This window comes from Myodes glareolus, chromosome 3 (assembly GCF_982192425.1).
Source record: "Myodes glareolus chromosome 3, mMyoGla1.1, whole genome shotgun sequence".
Classification (NCBI taxonomy): domain Eukaryota; kingdom Metazoa; phylum Chordata; class Mammalia; order Rodentia; family Cricetidae; genus Myodes; species Myodes glareolus.
In genome coordinates this window covers 57,610,697-57,628,528 of record NC_142028.1, presented here as the reverse complement: position 1 = coordinate 57,628,528, position 17,832 = coordinate 57,610,697, and the positions used below count along the sequence as shown (strand labels likewise).

Sequence of the window (17,832 nt, the reverse complement as noted above, 5' to 3'; positions counted from 1 at the left end):
AAAAGGGAAAGGGATAGGTTGTTAGGTGCACCTTTGATCAGCTGGGGTTTATAAAATCTCTACGTTTAAAAGCACCTTTCTTTACGATGTAAGAAGCAGCCATAATGATATTCAGGAGCTGCGGAGCCATCGGACTGCTTCCTAGTTCAGATCTAAACGCTGGACAGCCCATGACAAGACTCATTTATCATTAAACTATCTGAACCGACACTACAACCATTTAAGGCAGCTTCTTGAATTTATGAGAGCTTTGCAAAGCAGGATGTTTTGCTGCAATGATAAAACCATCAAGTTTTAGGTGCCTGGGTTGCTGAGCTGCAGTGTGGGATACAGGGCTTTAACAATGTCTTGCATTAGACAGCTAGGACAACAGTAGCCAGACAGTCTGTCTCATGAAGGATCTTTCCAAACCCAGGACAGGTTCAACGAAGAGAGAGATATAGTCTAGAGCATGGGTCCTAACAGTCTTAGCTTTTTTTTTCTCTGCAGGGGGAGGGCTGTTAACATTTATTTGGGGTTAGCAATTCCTCTTTAACTTGACCACTGCGGTGCAAAAACATTTTTTTTTTAAATGGGTGTGCTATATGCCAATAAAACTCATTGACAAAACCAGGCTGTGACCAGGATTTGATTCACAGGCTAGAGTTTGCTGGGAGACACCTGAACAACCAGGAATCTCTCCTTCTTGTCCAGCAAAGCCTCACCTACCAGGGAAGAGCTCCGTGATGAGTCTCATTCTATCTCAATGCTGGGGGTGCTCCCGGGACAAAGACAATCATTCCACACTCGGGGGAGAGAATCACTTAGAGAGCCGTAAACCTAACCTACATTCTTCCTCTGTTCTTAAGACAAGGGAGAGCAACACTTCAACAGGGTCAGCCATGTACTTACAATTCAAAGAACGCAGGGTGCTCAGAATGAATTGCCAAACATATCAAAATAGAGCTAAGCAGAAGCAATGAGGAAATTAGGCCACAGCACAGAAACACCTAGTATTGATTGAGCTACAAACCGTAGTTTGATTATGGCCCATAAGGTAGAAGCAAGCCTCCCCGAGCTTTTCATTTCTCATACATGCAGCGATATTAGGAGGTATCATCGCTGTAGGAGGGAGGGCCCAGCACCAAGAACAGTCAGAGAGGAGGAGAAAGAGAGAAAGAGAAAAAGTTGAACATTTAGATTCCCTATAACAAGAAAGACATAAAAAAAAATCTTCATTTGTTAACAGAGGGCAAGAGAGTTTATTTGTCCAGTGAGTCTAAGGCAACACCCAAGGCTGCAGAGACCGCGATTGGAACAACGACTTTTTAGATAGCTGGAAGATGGCTCGAAAACCCAGATGATGATGCAACCTTTTGTTTTTTTTGTTTTGTGACTTTTTTTCTCAAACAACTGGAACAATGACAGGCTGGCATAGGAGAGCATTAACAATAAACAACAAAAGAACAGAGTCCCCTCCCGCCACCCCACCCAATACCGCGGCAGTTAAATTAAGTACAAAAAACTCATTACAAAAATAGCCTCACAGAGAAGCAGGTTCCAGTCAAGTCAGAAAAATAGTGGAACTTAACATATTATAACCCATTTGTAACTCTAATCAATAGAATTAGAGAGATTTAGTCCAAATGACGCATGGAAACATTACAGTAGCACAACCCTGGCGTGTTCAACCCTTTGTGGAAAACCATGTATTTCAATGATCTTTATTTTTAGCCCAAAGAACATTTGTTAGTGTTGGATTTTCATCCTCAGTGCAACAGACATAGGTTTGGAGAAGATACACAGGTTACTGACGATGACTCTCAAGTGAGATATCACATCCAACAGAAGCATAGGGAAGACAGAAAAGGGAGACATGTTACACAGTTTCAGTGGTACCAGTACACCTAATGGTCAGGAGATCAGCACAGTGTGCAACCAGGGCACCTCATGTCATTAAGGTCCCCCCCCCTCCACCTCAGGCCCCTCATATTGTGCACCCGTACCAACGTCCAACACCTGGGGAGGCTGCCCTGCCCAGGATCCACTCTCCTCCTTGAACTATGTCTGCCAACGAGCATCTCATTGAGCCCAAAATGCATCTGGGGATTGTGCAGAGAGACGTTCAGAAAAGAGGGTGATAACAGATAAATCCCGAATAAAGGGGACCAATGTATATGGGAATCTTTCAATCACAGTTTCTATAGAAACTTTTGTAGACCTTTGGTTGGGAAAAAAAGCCCTACATCTAGGGCATAGCTTCCTTTTTTTCCTAAAATTTTAAACAAGAATCTCAAATAAATAGGACATAATTATTACAATATACACTATTTTGCCATCAGAACACTAAGCTAGTAAAGAGCATTGCTGTCTACTCGAACTATGATAGAGATACGACAGAGGAGCTCTCCGTATCACTGGCTTTCCTCATAGGAAAGGTATAGTAGTGTGTTTCCCTCAGGATGGGCACTGGGAATCTAGTTCATCCTTCATCATTTAAAAACATATGGCTAATAGATCAACATTTGTTTGCTGTTGTTTGTTTGACAGTGTGGGCTCAGGTGGTCTGGTTTGGGGTAAAAGACCAGTTGAGAGGGACAGAGAACTGTCATATACAGAGTCTAAACAAAGTGAGCAAAGCCCCCCCAATATCTCAAAATTTCACACCTCTGCAATAAAGGAACAACAAAAACAAAACAAAACAAAAAACAAAACAGAGCAAAACAAACAAAGAAACAAACCAACTAGATATTGTGCCTCAACACCAGTCAGGCAACCTGCTTCTTTAAAGGACTGTGTAGTCATTTGTGCTAACATTTGGATCTGAGAAACAGTTTGGCACAGTTCAACAAACATTCCTTCACTCTTGGTCGGACTAGACAGAACGTTCCCTCTGATTATCAGAAAGGGGGCTAGCAAGATCTTGTCTTAGGCCATGCCCCAGTCCATGGAAGCAAGCAAAGGATGAAATGTGTAGAGATTTCAGGACAAGCGAGGCAAATAACCACATGGTGCAAGAGGCTGGTAAGACACTGGTGAATAGGGAAACAAAAAGGACTTTCCTGCTGCCGTTCTGGAGACAAACTCATGGAGTCATGCCAGGGAAGGAGGGGATGTTTTCATAGTTTGACCCACCATATTCTGGGACTGAGCCGTCTCCCCGCCTCAGAAACAGACGAACTCTGCGGCCACCGTTCTTTATCAGTTCTATGGCCCGAGAATGTTTCATGTTTTTGGTGGTCTCACCATTAATCTCTAGAATTTCATCACCAATCTGTCAAAGCAAGAGACAAAGTGAAATGGTCACACTGGGCTTTCATAAGCTCTGGACGTCTTTTTGACTTAAATTCTTCCCCACATACACATGAGGCATATTCCAGGATTTTTTTTTCCTATTGCTTAGGATGTAGCAGTGAAAATATTAAACTTTCATGGCAATTAGATTCTAATGAGAGAAAGTAGGAACACTATACAAGTAGCACATCACATAACATTAAGTGCTAACTGAAGCAAAGGAGCTGTAAGGAGAATAGGAGTTACTGAGGACATAGTAGCATGGCCCCAACCGAGGATCTCTGTTCCATGTAGGGATAGTTGTATGCAATCTCCTTTATTCTTGACGTAAGTCAGAACTAGTGGATTGTTTTGAATCAAAAGGATACGGTCAACGTGATAGGCTATCAGGTCGAGCAGTTACAAATAACTGTCTTCTGTCTTTTTTGTCCTCACTTGCTCTCTCATTCTCTCTCTGATGCATATTATGGGGTGCCTACTGTGGTGAATGTGTTCCCCAAAGGTCCCGTGTTGAATGAAGACTTGGACTCATAGTCTGCAATGCTGCTGATCAATGGCGGAATGAAAGGAAGTCGGGTGACGAAGGGCATGTCCTTTAAGAGGACCCTGGCCTCTTCCTCTCACTTGTTCCTACTTCCTGTTTTGCTATGTTGCGTATCTTTCCACTCACTATAATACTTTGCCTTCTAAATAGGCCTCAAAACAGGAACCTCTGAGACTATGAGGCACAATATGCTTTTCTTCATTTTAGGCTAATTTCTGTAGGTATCTGGTTCTGAAATCTGACTAATACATCACCCTACAGAGTTCTGTAATAAGAAAATGAGAGAAAAACCAGGTGTGGTGGCTCATGCCTTTAATCCCAGCACTTGGGAGGCAGAACAGAAGGATCTGAGTTTGAGGACAGCCTGGTCTACATAATGAGTCCCAACAGTCAGGGCTACTGTCTGTCTGTCTGTCTGTCTGTCTGTCTGTCTGTCTATCTATCTATCTATCTATCTATCTATCTATCTATCTATCTATCTATCTATCTACCTGCCATGAGATTGGAGCCCATCTTGCTTTTGTCAAGCAATTCTATGGCCCTTCAATCTCCTGCACGCTCAGTTCCTCAGCTGCAGAGGGAGATGAAAACAACCTCATACTAGGAGTCATGGGATAAATGTGTCTTAGGAGCTATGCATAACTGTAGAATGATGTTATTTCATGCTATTAGAAACTGTCCCTTCCAAATACCCATCATATTTCATTGTTTAATTATCAAAACTATACTCTGCTTCCTCAACTAAGAAGGCTCAGTTTGGGGCCAGTGAGATGAGTGAGTAGGCAAAGGCACTTGCCGCAAAGTGTGAGCTGAATCTGATAACTGGGACCCACACTGTAGAAGGAGAGAACTGACCCCTGAAAGTCATCCCATTGTATGCACAACCACATGTATGTTTATAGATACATACCCACACACACACACACAAAGCAGAATAATGTGTAGAAATAGAAACAGCAAACAAAAAGCAAAAACACTTTTTTGAAAAGTTTAAAGATGGAAAAACAAGTATAAACACAATTGAGTTCCTCACTCTTGGCGTGTGTTGTGTATGTGTGTGTGTGTGTATGCACATGTATGCCTTTTTGCCCAGGCAGCTCACTTTCTTCTTTCCTGACAATCTCTTCTCTGCTGCAGTGGCTCTCTATGTGTTTCAAGTTATGTAACTTATTTAAATGCGATGATTCGCCTCTTCTCAATCATCTAATTCACACAGATGATAACAATAAACATTACACAGCTAAAGAGAGCAGAGCCATGGGCATGTGTCTTCTCAAGTTCTCAGACTAGGCATGCCTATGGCATGAGGGCTCACATGGCTGAGGATGGCTAAAAATGTGGCCCAGCACAAAACTCTTACTCAAAACTTTGACAGAATTATTTTTGACAGTTTGGTTTTTTTTTTTTTTTTTGGTAACTTGATGTCGAGGTTCTGGTATGATATTTTGTAGATGATAACGTTATTTCATAATTTCAAAAGGTTTGACGCCCCTATAGCAACCCCCAGTGACAATGTTATGGAACTACTGGTCCCAAGCTGGGGTCCAAGGTTGACTGGGAATCTCTGAGGCTAAGGGAAGACAGCTGGTGACCAACCAGAGAACGAATGAGTTCTCTACTCAGAATCTATAGGGCTACTCGGATTTCCTGCCCTCTATGCAGTCTGCACTATCTAGTTTCTTGTGATAGGATCTGCCTTCCGTAAGAGATTAAGCACAAGAAGACTAGGAAAGGCATTCAGAAAATACCCACTTGAAGTATGCTTTAGAAAGAAATCTGACAGGAGCTACATTCCGCAGTGGGAATGTCAAGAAGTGAGCACAGAGGACATCCGCCCAATCACTCTGGACCCCTCTCTACTTACCCTCATCTTTCCACATCTTTCTGCAGGACCATCCTCTGCTAAGCGCAGAACATAGAGGTCCATATTATACTCTCGCCCCCCTCGAAGACTAAAGCCAAACCCCTTGGCTCCTCTTTCCAGTTCCACAGTGTAAAAATCTTGCTCCTATATGAAGAAATTAAATGCAATCATTCTGTGGGGAACTTAGATCCACATCCATTTCTCTTAGAATGGCTTTGCAAAAAGACACAGACTTTATCTGCAACTCCCACCTCAGTGACTCTGGCTTATTAACCATCTTTATTAATCTTTATCCACCTGAGGAGTTACGAATCTTGAAACTGCAAGCACTCACGAGCATGTCTATACACATGCACACATTTACAACGCTCAGTCAATAGGGCTACAGTTGACATCTGAGGCAGGAAAACTCTTCATTGCATCTGACCAACCACTGGCTGCTATAATGCTAGATGTCCTGTACCTGGCAAATGCTAGCAGTGCCCTAAGTCAGCCTTTATAAAGGAGGGCCCAGTTTCCATTCTGCTTGGAGAAGAAGGCCAGCAAAGCATTTACCTTTGGATCACCTATGTTCCTCAAATTTGCATCACTGGCTTTTATTTGTGCATTTCCAACCTGAGGACAAGACTTTCACTCTATGGGTCTTATCTGAGATTCACTAGCTAGAGTAATGTCGTATAGAAAAAGACTCTTTCTTAGCAGTAACAGGTTTTGAAAACCATGAGAAGCAAGACACTAGCTGCTCTTGTTCTCTGATCACTGAGTCTTGTGACAGCCTTTCTTTCTTCTGCCTCTCAAAAGAGTACCTAGAATATTTTTCAAAGGCAGTAAAAACAAAATGTCATTTTCTAGACAATCAAATTTGAGCACGCATCTGGATAAATCGCCTTACCAAAAAAAAAAAAAGGTTGTTTATTTTGAAATAAGGGTTCCTTAAGCTTCAGAGGTTGGAGGGAAATGAGGAAAATGTACAGAGAAGCAGCTCTCACCTGTGCAGTCTGCGGTCCTTTGAACTCATACTGAGAATCCTGCTTTGGTTTGGTGGTGTTCCTGCCAGAACGAGAGGCACAAATATAACAGCAGTCCAGGGGGAACACAAGAAAGAAAAATCAAAGACGTGTGTGCATTAGTCAGGAGCTACTTTATCCCTTCAGCAATGCCGGCCATCACAACAATACCAGCAACAACAGCGAACCCAAGCCACATCTGACCTTGTTTCCTGGGTCCCTTGCTGAGAAGGGGCATGAGTGGTGGTGATGGTGGCGATCTTCTCAGCATTGGTCAGCAGTGTGGCATTTGAGGACTCTGTAAGGCAGAGCATAGAAAGACATGAAGGCCTTAGAGAAGACATCAACCAACTGGGAGGCATGCAGAAACTCTGGATTGAGATGAAAAATTCAGACTGACTTGGCTGTCTCTATGTCAAATAGTTGTCTAAAGTTTCTAAACAATCAGGTGGTCAGTGAGCCTTTCCAAAGACCATGTATATCCCACAACTCTCTTCCCCACCAGATATTTCCTCACAAATGTAATGTAGCTTACATGGATGTATCACTCCTGTCCTGCTACTGAAAGGTGGCGTGTGCCATCAATGCACTGCACCACACCGGCGTTCACGAATTTTACAGGGAGATGATCTATGGCTTTGCTAACAATTCTTGAGATTTATCAGCTATACATGGTTGAGTCTGTTTGATTTCCTCATCTGAATACTAAAAGTCAGAAATGCTGTACCATCTTGTTAAATACATACATCTACTATCTTTCCCTTTGCTTTTAATGAAGCCCAACTGAAAAGATAGGGCGCGTGACAAATTTCATTTCGTATCTCTTTGAAAGATTAATTCTAAGACTTGCATTAGAATAACCAGTGTTTATAAATATAAGTCATATAAATTATGAAGCCACCTTCATGTAATGAATATAATTATATTCATATGTAAATTGACTTTCTTCTCCACTAATCAAATTCAAAAGCAACTTCATTAATCTCTAGAAGTTTAGAGGCTCAGAATCTGAAAATACTCACGAGTGTAACCATGTACTACATACCGACATACATGTAAAATACAATCACTGGTTAGCAATGGTTAATCATTCCCTATTTACTAATCATCATTTCTCTATGTAGATCAAGCCTGGTGGCAGCTAACTGTAAGTCTTACTTTCAGTATTCATTTTTAAATGGACGCTGAAGCTTAGTGCATATTTTCTAATGAGGAAGAGACCTCCTGTGGTTGTGAAGGTCTAGCATCAGCCTGTGCATGTCCATTGCATTCATGGAGCACCTTGGAAATGCAAAGTTCCCACAAATGCTATGATTCACAGGAAGCAGGTTAGCATTTGCTGAATACAAATATCTGTGCACCAGGTGCATTAGGTTTCTATGGGGAAATACTTTAGGTATTCTAAACCTAGAAACCTGGACTATCTCTTTCTCCACTGCATTCTTGGAACAAAAGACAGCCCATTTATCGCAGCTATGGGCAGCCTGTCTTCTGGTACCATCCCTTAAGTATGTACTCAGCTTGCACCTAACTCCCTAGTACTTTATCTTTCATTATATGCCATGCCTGAGTTCCGAGATTTCAGACCCAGATTCAAGTCACTGCTTTTCCCCTCCTTAGGTACGAGTCTTATTTTTCTTATTTGGTAAAAGGAGCTCTATCCCTTCTTGTGGATGAAGGGACAGAAAGCGTTTAGTGGACTGCCTGACACATGTGTCATCAGTGCCCAGGGTATATCTACTCCACTCTTGGGCCTTACTACTAGTAAAAACATTTTATTAGTTTCTCTGGGAGCTTCTTAAAGTTATTTAAGCTCTCAGGAAAATGACCAAGTTTAATCTGATTTTTTTTTTTTACAGTTTCTAGTCTAGCCCCCAGAGCCTATTACTCTTATAGCAAGGCACAGAATCTAACCGGATCCAGAGAACTGCTTCTGTATCCCAGTCACGTTTTGGAGACAGTGCTCCCCATAATCTGTTCTTATCAAATGTTTCTGTAGCGCTCAGGGAAAGAGTGTGTGGTCGATTAGGAGCTACTCTGGAAGCAAAGGGGACTGTGCTTCAGAGCACTTCTCAGGCTGTTCTCTGTGTGGTACGGATACCATGTGCCCTGTGCCCTCTCTCTGGGGGAGGGGGTGCTCAAGCCAGCTGCGAGCCAGACTGCTTAGTGGTTGTAAGGTCAGACTGCAGAGTCACGACACCTTGCTCTGCATTCTACGCTCTGCACCCTACTGCACAGGGCTTAGACAAAATGACATAAGCGCTTGCTGCCTCAGTTTCCTCATTTGCACAAGAGGAACATCAGAAGTCTCTAAGGAGATTGATGCAATGATTATAAGTAGAAAAGAGACTCATGCTTGACACATAACTATCATTCAAAACGATGAGACTATGTGGGAGCTTTTATTGTTCCTACTTCTTCCCACCATTGTTGTGAATAATCAAGAGCATATTGGTGGTGACGCAGTGTGATCAGTAATTAAAAGTCCACCAGACTAGCTTACAAAAGCTACAGCTTCAATAAAACAGAAGGAAAAACTTACACCAGAATCCTAACCGTCCGAATGCTGGATCCAGGCCAGAGAGGGCGGGGAAGTGCGCCCGCCAGGTTTATAGGTAAACTTTTGCCTTAGGGCAACACGCCCCACGGACAAAATGTAATTGGCTGAACTCCCCTATCATATTGGTGAGTTTAAGTGAGCACTATTAGGAACACCAGCTCATTATATCATTTCCAGACCAGGGCTGCTAACCCGGACAACCAAGGTGTAAGCCTAACTGGCATTTCATAGAATAAGTCCACTGTGCCAGTTCGAGATGCAGGGATAGCATAGCCCGTCAGTATGACTGACTCACCAGAACCTTTTTGACCATGGGCACTAGTCTCCTATCACCCCTCATAGTGCTTACTATCATTCATTGCACAAGGGTTACCTGAGAAATTACAAGGGTGTTTGGGCCATAGTAAAATCCTAAATGGGACAAGAAGAATGTTTCCTTGTAATTAAAGTGATTATAATTGCTGAATGAATTCCTTTAGAATGTTTGCGTGCTCTTGGCCACCAGCATTTTCTGGGCACACTGAATCCTATTGTCAAGCAAATTTTGTATTTATGTTGCTTTCATGATTTGATGGCGTACAATAATCACTCACTACACATATAAATAGAATGCCATCAATAATTTTCTTTCCATTCATTACTTTCGATGTTTCACAATGCAAATTGCTTGGGTGCTGGAGCTTAGCTTTCAGCATTTAAAACACATTAACACTTAATATTCTACTTTGAAGTTTGATGAATTTTGCTTACTCCATTGTTTGTCTTACAGTCTATTTACAGTGTACGAAGCAGACACTGCACCTTAGAGGTCCACTAGGATAACCACCATATCGTTTGATTTTTATCTCTCCATAAAGCAAGGAGGTGCAATGACTGTCTCCCTGTACAGATGTGGGGCTGAGGCAGAGGAGAAAAACACATTCAAGGTCTCCCAGTAAGCAAGTGGAGATGTTAGGAAGGGAACCCAAGGCCTGCCTCACAGCCTGTTTTCAAAAACTTACTTTTTTTTGGGCCTGGGAATTATATTTATCAAGAAACATCATAACCGATTGGTACATTCCTTTCAAATAAGCAATGCTTTAACTTTACTACATGAATACCAGTAACTTCACTAATCACCATCAGTGATTCCTTAAAATATAACATATCCCTGTCTACTGGATCTTATAAGCCAACTTCAGAGGACCAAAATAGTTTAGATAGGCTTGATTTCCAGTATGCTTTTATAATATCAATAAAATTATACTTATTTTCATAAACATTTAAGTCTTCACTTGGAATTAAACCAAGATTACATCTGCCAAAACACTGTCCAACTCTTAAAAACACGGAGATACAGCCCATTATCAACAATATATTATAGCTCTTAGCCACCAAGCAACATTCACCTGAGAGACAGGGCCAAGGTTCCTGAAAGAAGAGTGTAAGCTTCCCTGTACTCTAACAGCCATGGTATGAGGGAGTGTGATGCTGCATGTGACTGCCACAGCTCTCTGGCAATGAGCAGACTGAGCATTTCGGTGACACAATCTAGACAGTGCCTGGACCCTGACTGAAGATGGTGGACTTTACTACATTTTTCAAAGCCATCACACATGATGAAAAGCAAATCCTAGCTCTTGAGGCACTGTGGAGGGCTATTCTAAGCCAGGGCACTTGTTCTTCTGACTGTAGCTTCTCGCTCAGGTTTCAACCCACCCCCTGACAAGTGGTTACCATGCTAATATTCTTACCTTCCCTCATGAAATATGCATTGAAAAGTCAAGAAACCCAATAAAGGATACAATTTTTTTTCATAAATACTTCAGCATGCAAACACGTGTAATAAATATTTGAAAACAGCATTGGAAAACTGAATCCTATGCATTGTTGGGAGCTTTTTATTATTCTCCTTCTCCCAAGGAAACAACAGGCTCTCTACTGCCAAGCTCTGTCTTATCTATAAGCAAATACTTTGAATAACAGTGACATGAAATATGAGTTACATTTTTAAGCTCATACATATTTTTATTATCATGAACTTGATTCTGTAACAGCCAAGCTCAGTCACGTTCTACTCTATCTGATTAAATTCTTACTCCCACTTAAACTACATGAGCATTTCTATGTAATACAAGTATGGCTTGATTCAGAAAATTCAAGCTCAGATTCATGATGCTCAGCTATCTTCTAGGCCTTTCTGGGCTGACATTCTATGTTTACTACCCCTTGCTCATACCCATAAAAGAGGCCCCTTCCTCTACTCTACCTCCCTTCTTAATCACTAACATGGGAAAGGCAGAGAGGTACGGGGTCTTGTTCGGTAGAAGATCTGTGAAAGTAAAGGTCATGGCCTGGACCAGCGGTTCTCAAACTGTGGGTCATGACCCCCTTGGAGGCTGTGCGACCCTTTTGCAGGGGTAACCCAAGACCATTAGAAAATGCCAGTATTTATACTATGATTCATATCAGTAGCAAAATTACAACTATGAAGTAGCAATTACAAAGTTACAAACATGAGGAACTTTTTTAAGGTGCCACATCATTAGAAAGGTTGAGAGCTACTGTCCTAGAGGTTTATGGGACAATCAAGAAAGGGGGAAGCCGAGTAAAGGAGATTAGAGAAAGAATGAGGCTTCTAATGACAGGAACGGAGACCCAGGCAGTAGGAGCTGAACAGTGCAGCTAGGGTGGTGGTCCATGCCTGTAATCTCAATACTCAGGAGGTTGAGGCAGAAGGATCTCAAGCTGGAGGTAACCTGGGCTACACATGGAGACCCTGTCTCCATAAAAAACAAAAGAAATTAACAAAGGCAAAGACAAATACAAAATGAGAATCAATTGTCTTTTAAGACCTTGGGTATCTGAGAACAGTATCAAAGAGCATGGAATCACTGTGGTTAAGGACTTCAGCCTCTTTGTAGATATCATAACACAACTGGTCTTCAGGCTATTTGGTCCAGTGAACATTTAAATGAAACATTCAAAGGAGACCAGAGTTCCCCAACCTGAAGAGCTGCCTGCCTTACTCCACAAACCTGTCTTACAAACTACACACAGAGGAAATGGACCCAGCAGGGTTTCTCCCCACCAGACAGTGATGGCCATTCTCTCTTTCAGATGCTTGCGAAACTCTCTGGAATTTAACTCCCTTGCCTCAGGCTCCAGTTTCAAACTCTTTCATGCATGACAATCACACTTTCCTGCCTTGCCATGTGTGACTGCCTTCGTTTGGCTCCTGACATAGTTGCCCAAGTCACTGGTAGAGAGTTTGATTATCATGGCCACGATTTCCTGAAACACCACGGATAAAAGTCACATCCTTAGACAGCCGTTCTGCTTTAGAAACAAACACATACTATCTTCTAATCAACGTAGGGTATAGAACATCTTTCTGAATTTGACATTTAACTAATAGTTTTTAAAAGGTGTTTTAATAACTGCCAATTATTAGTGGACAATTCACTACAAATATATATTTGGTGTTCAGGTTTTCAGAAAGTTTGTTGCATATTATTAAATTAAGTTGATTCTTGGTATACACACTGTAGTATGAGTTGTCTTTCCTGATTTCAGACGTCAAGCACTTGCTTTAAGGAGGTACCCCTGTCTGTTTGCCTTCCTTTTTGAGACATTCTCGTTCTCAAATCTTGATTGCCCAGCACGGAGTCAGTAAGTGAATTCCCATGCCCAGTTCTTTGGGTTTGATTTTAATGTCTCTCCATGACACATAGCCTATTTATATACTATCTTTGGGCTCTCTGAACCACTCTCCAATTCTTTGTCTGGCTTCCTTTATCTGTTCCATTTGGAATCTAGGGCTCTGTCATTCTGTGATCACTTTTTACATAAATTGTAGTACCTTTCCAAAGAGGCAAATGGATGGAATGGCCCCTGTACCAGATGGTGGATTACAAACCACACATTTAAAGAACATGGTCTACACAACCACTGAAGGAGACATATGTTCTCCTCCAAGATCAGTACAGGGTATTTCGTAGGGGAAAGTTCTCTGCTCTGAGATACACATATTTTAAATATGTGTTTGGTTTGAAACTTTCTTTTATTGAAAAGCACCAGTAAAAAAGCACTCTGCACTCAACTTCTGAACCCTAATTATCACTTTCTATCAAGTAGTATATACAATGTTCATGAAATAACATGCCTGACTTTTTAGATCTATGGCATAAGTGCTTTTCATTTTGGGAAATACTCATGTTTTAGAATGTAATGTATGGAAATAATGCAGGGGGCGATTAAGTATTTTAGGATAAGTATTAGTTTCTTCTTAACATAAAGTTGGCTTAGAATGAGATTAATATTTAGGCTTTAAGTATGCAAGCAATCCACCCTTACCAATATCAATACACCAACTTCATTTCTGTAAATATGAACGCTGGTATTTTATACTAAGTGACTTCTCCCTGTGGGGGCTGCTCTGTGCACTGTGGGATGTTTGAAAATGTCCCAAGCCTTTACCCACTAAAGGACACTGTACAATCTGCAAGCATGACCAAATGTCTCCTGGGACAGATCTGCCACTGATGTAAGAAAACCAAAAGTATTAATCTAATCAGCTAAGTAAAAAAGGGTACTTCAAGTTTAATGTATATAATCTGTCAAAAATATAGACAGTCAATTGAAAAACTATATTGAAAATATATTCATATCAAAAAACTATAGACAAACCAAGTAGGCTACGGCCTAGGAACTGTTCATTAAATCAAAAGTATTAATATGCAGTATTGGCTCTGCACTGTCATTAGGTAGGTTTTGTGATGTCACATTTCAGTGACTGTTTAAAGAAAATTTAAAAACCCCAATTTTTCAGTTAGCCTATCAGGTCACCATTACTACTCATAGCAAAGTTTTTCTATAGCTTTGAAAACAAAAAGAGCAAAGGGAAAAAAATAAACGGAGAAAGCTGAAAATTTTCTGGAATTTTTTAATATTTGCATCAAGATGGGATCACAGGCCTATGGGATTAATTAGGTCAGAGAGTGAGAAATGGTTTAGTAACAATGGCTGTGGTTCATTTGATAGGCATGTTCAGTTAGTGATGGATAAAGACGTCTCTACATCAAAATCAAACAATTACATGAACACTAATGGGCGGAGAAAGAGAGAGAGAGAGAGAGAGAGAGAGAGAGAGAGAGAGAGAGAGAGAGAGAGAGAGAGAGATAACAGTATACTTTACCATCCCCGGGGATGATCCGGAGGGTCACTGTGTTGCCCGCTTCTTTGATTAGGTTGACAATGTCAGAATGGGATTTGTTGGTGATGGAACATCCATTTACTGCCAAGATCCGGTCTCCTACTTTCAGCTTGCCACAGCGGTCAGCAGGGCTCCCCTCAATAATCCGACCTATTTTGTGAGGCATAGCCACACATGCATTGCCTGCTTTGGTAGTGCATTTTAATTTTTTTTAAAGTTATGTGGGAATATAGTGAAGGGAGGAGAAAAGGGTTGAAAAGGGAAAGAGAAGGTTAAGTGTTAATTAATTAAAGCATTAAGCAAATGTTATTAGAGGAGAGCGCTGTGCTGACGGTCAAAACATTGGCAATACTCAGGGTGTTTAAAAAGTCACAGCCCTGGGACTAGAGTTTAAGGTCATAGTCCCTTTCTGATTTAAAATGATGACAAAACCCCAGCTTCTCTCCTTAAAACAATTAGAATTTGGGACATTTGGTAACTTGAGTCTCGAGACCTGCAAATGACTTGGTGGCCCCCAGAGCCGGTCTGTGTCACTGCCACTTCACTTTGCCAATTGTTATTAAAGTGTCTGCCAATGTTTTGTTCTTTCTCCATTTACAAAACTAATCACTGGACTTCTGGTGAGATTCAAGAGTTCGCTAGCATTTAAAGTTCAATCTGAAAACACAAAGTAGACTGACACCTTTGCTCTTGACGTGAGAAGGTGAAGGCTTTGGAAAAGGGCATAATCGTAGGAGGGGCGCCCGGAAAGCACCAGCGCCGGACACACACTGATCCATGTGGGACCTTTCTTCAATCAGCCCAGGTAGGGAGCTCTCAGGGAGGCCCTGGTGGGCTCATTAGTTCTGATCCTCTGCCTGCCTCACACACAAACTCCCTTAAAGGGATACAGTGAAAATCTAGCACCTATGTATGCTTGGCATAGCAAGCCAAAGCTAGCCTCGAGCCATTTCCCAGCCCTCCCCTTTTAATCACCCCCTTTCTACTCATCGGCTTACACACATGCATAGACGACATGAAACCGGGGAAAGAGATCCGCAGGAATGTCTATTGTGCGCCTAAGGCACTCTATTGGGGAGCTGTCTTTGAGGAGCGCTCCAGGATAACCAGGTATTTGATAGTGAGTTACAATGTTTTCATGCAGACTTTTGGAATTTGCTTTTTTTTTTTTTTTTTTTTTTAGAACCATCAAAACAGATTCATGGCTGAGTCACAGTTTGGAAATAGTGACAAAATTAATAGGGGAGACTATGAAGTCAACTGTGCAGGTTCTTTCATTATAATTTCTTTCTTTATTTCCTTTTTTTTTTTCTTTTTTTTGGTTTTTCGAGACAGGCTTCTTCTGTGAGACAACCCTAGCTGTCCTGGAACTAGCTCTGTAGACCAGAGAGATCCGTCTGTCTCTACCTCCGAGTGCTGGGATTAAAGGCACGTGCCATCACCATCCGTCTACTTCATTATAATTTCTACTTGAAGGGAAAACTATCTGAAAAACACACTGATTCCCTTGAATTTGAATGGAGGAGTTGACTGAGTCCGTGTCACTCAGTAGAACGCCAAATTCAGTTCAAAGAATTTTAAGAAGCAAGTGAGCTGTCCATGAATCTCGGAAGGGGGTGAGTGTATCACACTGCAGGTCCCGAGTAAGCACAGTTCAGCTCCAAGGACAACTCGCAGGACAAAGGTCTCAGCGGGCGTGAAGAAAGGCTCTGCATAGCTCAGCAGTCTCGTGCAAGGTGTTAGGGAAAGGCGAACTTGTTGATTGTAAGAACCAAGGGGGAATAATGGAAGCGCAAACTGAGTGAAAGCATTCAGTACACTCATCGTCCAGCACAGAGCCTGCCCCTGGCATACCTGCTTTTTCGTTCTGGAGACTGAAAATGAGAACTACGATAAAGCTGAGAGTGTCAGGGGGTACACTGTAGATTGGGGAGACGGCAAGAACTTGGGCTTGCTTTTCCCTGTTTTGTTGTTACTCTTAAAGTCAGTAGAACAGCCTTTGAAAATAATTTAAAAGCAAAGCAAAATGAAACAAAACCTGGTGCCTTGATGTCAAGTCACATACTGTGACTCGCTGCATGGTTAGTAAGGGTGGCTGTTACTACGGTCACACATGTACAGAACAGGCCGACTGTCCAGCAAGAAGCAACTCATTAAGACGAACTGGAGACAGTGTGGGCTCTACCAGATCAGAATGCTAGAGAGATGCAGCCCCTTGTTAACTTCGGCCAGTGAGTGACCTAGACCGTTGGTCATGAGGTCCTATGGGGTCCTATGAGGTCATTTGAAGCCTGTAGAATAAGTGCTGCCTGTCTCCCATCACCTTCCAATGTGTTGGGAGATGACAAGGGACTGAATCAGGAAGGAGGGTGCACATCCTTTGCAACAGGAAAGAAACTCATAGACTCAACTGGGCTTCTATTTGCCTTTATGTATGCACCCAGGAGAGAGTTAGTATTTGGAGAAGGTTACAGAACATTATCCATATTTGACGGAAATCTAAGACCTGGAGAAGACCCCAAATCAAACTTAGAAACTTAACTTAGTTTCTAAAGCAACAATAAATATCATTTAAACCTTCAACAGCATTCAGGCAGGGTAGACACAGGATGTACATGAGGTAGGGAGTTTCACAGGTCATTTTTACTTCTTACATCTCTACTTTTCCTAGACATTCTTACGAACATCTGCTGCTTTTACAATCCTCACAACTGAGGCCACTGCTATTAATGATATCCACTACTCATGAGCTCTCAGAAGTCTTTCTCTGGCAAAAAAAAATGGACACACCGCTACACCACCAAGGGGCTGCTATTGAAACCTGACATACATCTTATGTGTATTTGAAGTTGTGCATGACCACACATTTAGAAAGCTAAAAGGGATTTGCAGGAGGACCCAACAAACATACCAAATAAACTCCGTCTCCAATTAAGACTTTAATTATCGGAAGTGAAAAACCATTAAGGCATTTCTGTTGGGAGCTAAGCCTAGTTCCTCAGTAAGAGTAGCAAGCGTCCTTAACTGCTGAACCCTCCTGATAGAAGAAAGCCTAGCCTGCTCCTTCTGGCACTCACCAAAGGTCGTGCCCGCTTCAGGCCTGCTCACGGAGGACACGATGACGAACCCAAAGCCCTCATTCTCCCCACGTCGAATCTCCACATCATAGGGCTGGAGCACAGCGCTCACCACGCCGCTGCCCCCACCGCCACCACTGCCGATGCCACTGGTGCTGCCGCTGCCAGAGCTCACAGTGTTGAGCGAGTTCTGGCTGCCCTGGGGTGTGCGCTTCTCTTCCGTCAGGGAGGCGGGCTGGTTGCTACTGTGGTGCGATGAAGCTGGCGATGGCACCTCATTCTCTGCTTTGGGGACTGCAAGAGAGACGTGTGT

General features: G+C 42.1%; 1 protein-coding gene across 28 annotated transcripts in view; it reads right to left on the bottom strand.

Moving 5' to 3' along the window:
* The window catches only part of Magi1 (membrane associated guanylate kinase, WW and PDZ domain containing 1), a 610,906-nt gene that overhangs the window by 3,346 nt on the left and 589,728 nt on the right, over positions 1-17,832 (bottom strand). For 9 of the 28 annotated variants that reach the window (XM_085686749.2, XM_085686750.2, XM_085686746.2 and 6 more), the window contains 6 exons: positions 17,520-17,813; positions 14,425-14,628; positions 6,893-6,986; positions 6,671-6,731; positions 5,682-5,825; positions 3,115-3,253 (listed from right to left, as the gene is read on the bottom strand). In XM_085686749.2, the coding sequence (XP_085542875.2) occupies positions 3,115-3,253; positions 5,682-5,825; positions 6,671-6,731; positions 6,893-6,986; positions 14,425-14,628; positions 17,520-17,813 (936 nt within the window). Of the gene's footprint in view, positions 1-1,012; positions 1,102-1,217; positions 3,254-5,681; positions 5,826-6,670; positions 6,732-6,892; positions 6,987-14,424; positions 14,629-17,519; positions 17,814-17,832 lie in introns of those variants that run through there. The other 19 variants (XM_085686748.2, XM_087904479.1, XM_085686756.2 and 16 more) reach the window with 9 other exon arrangements.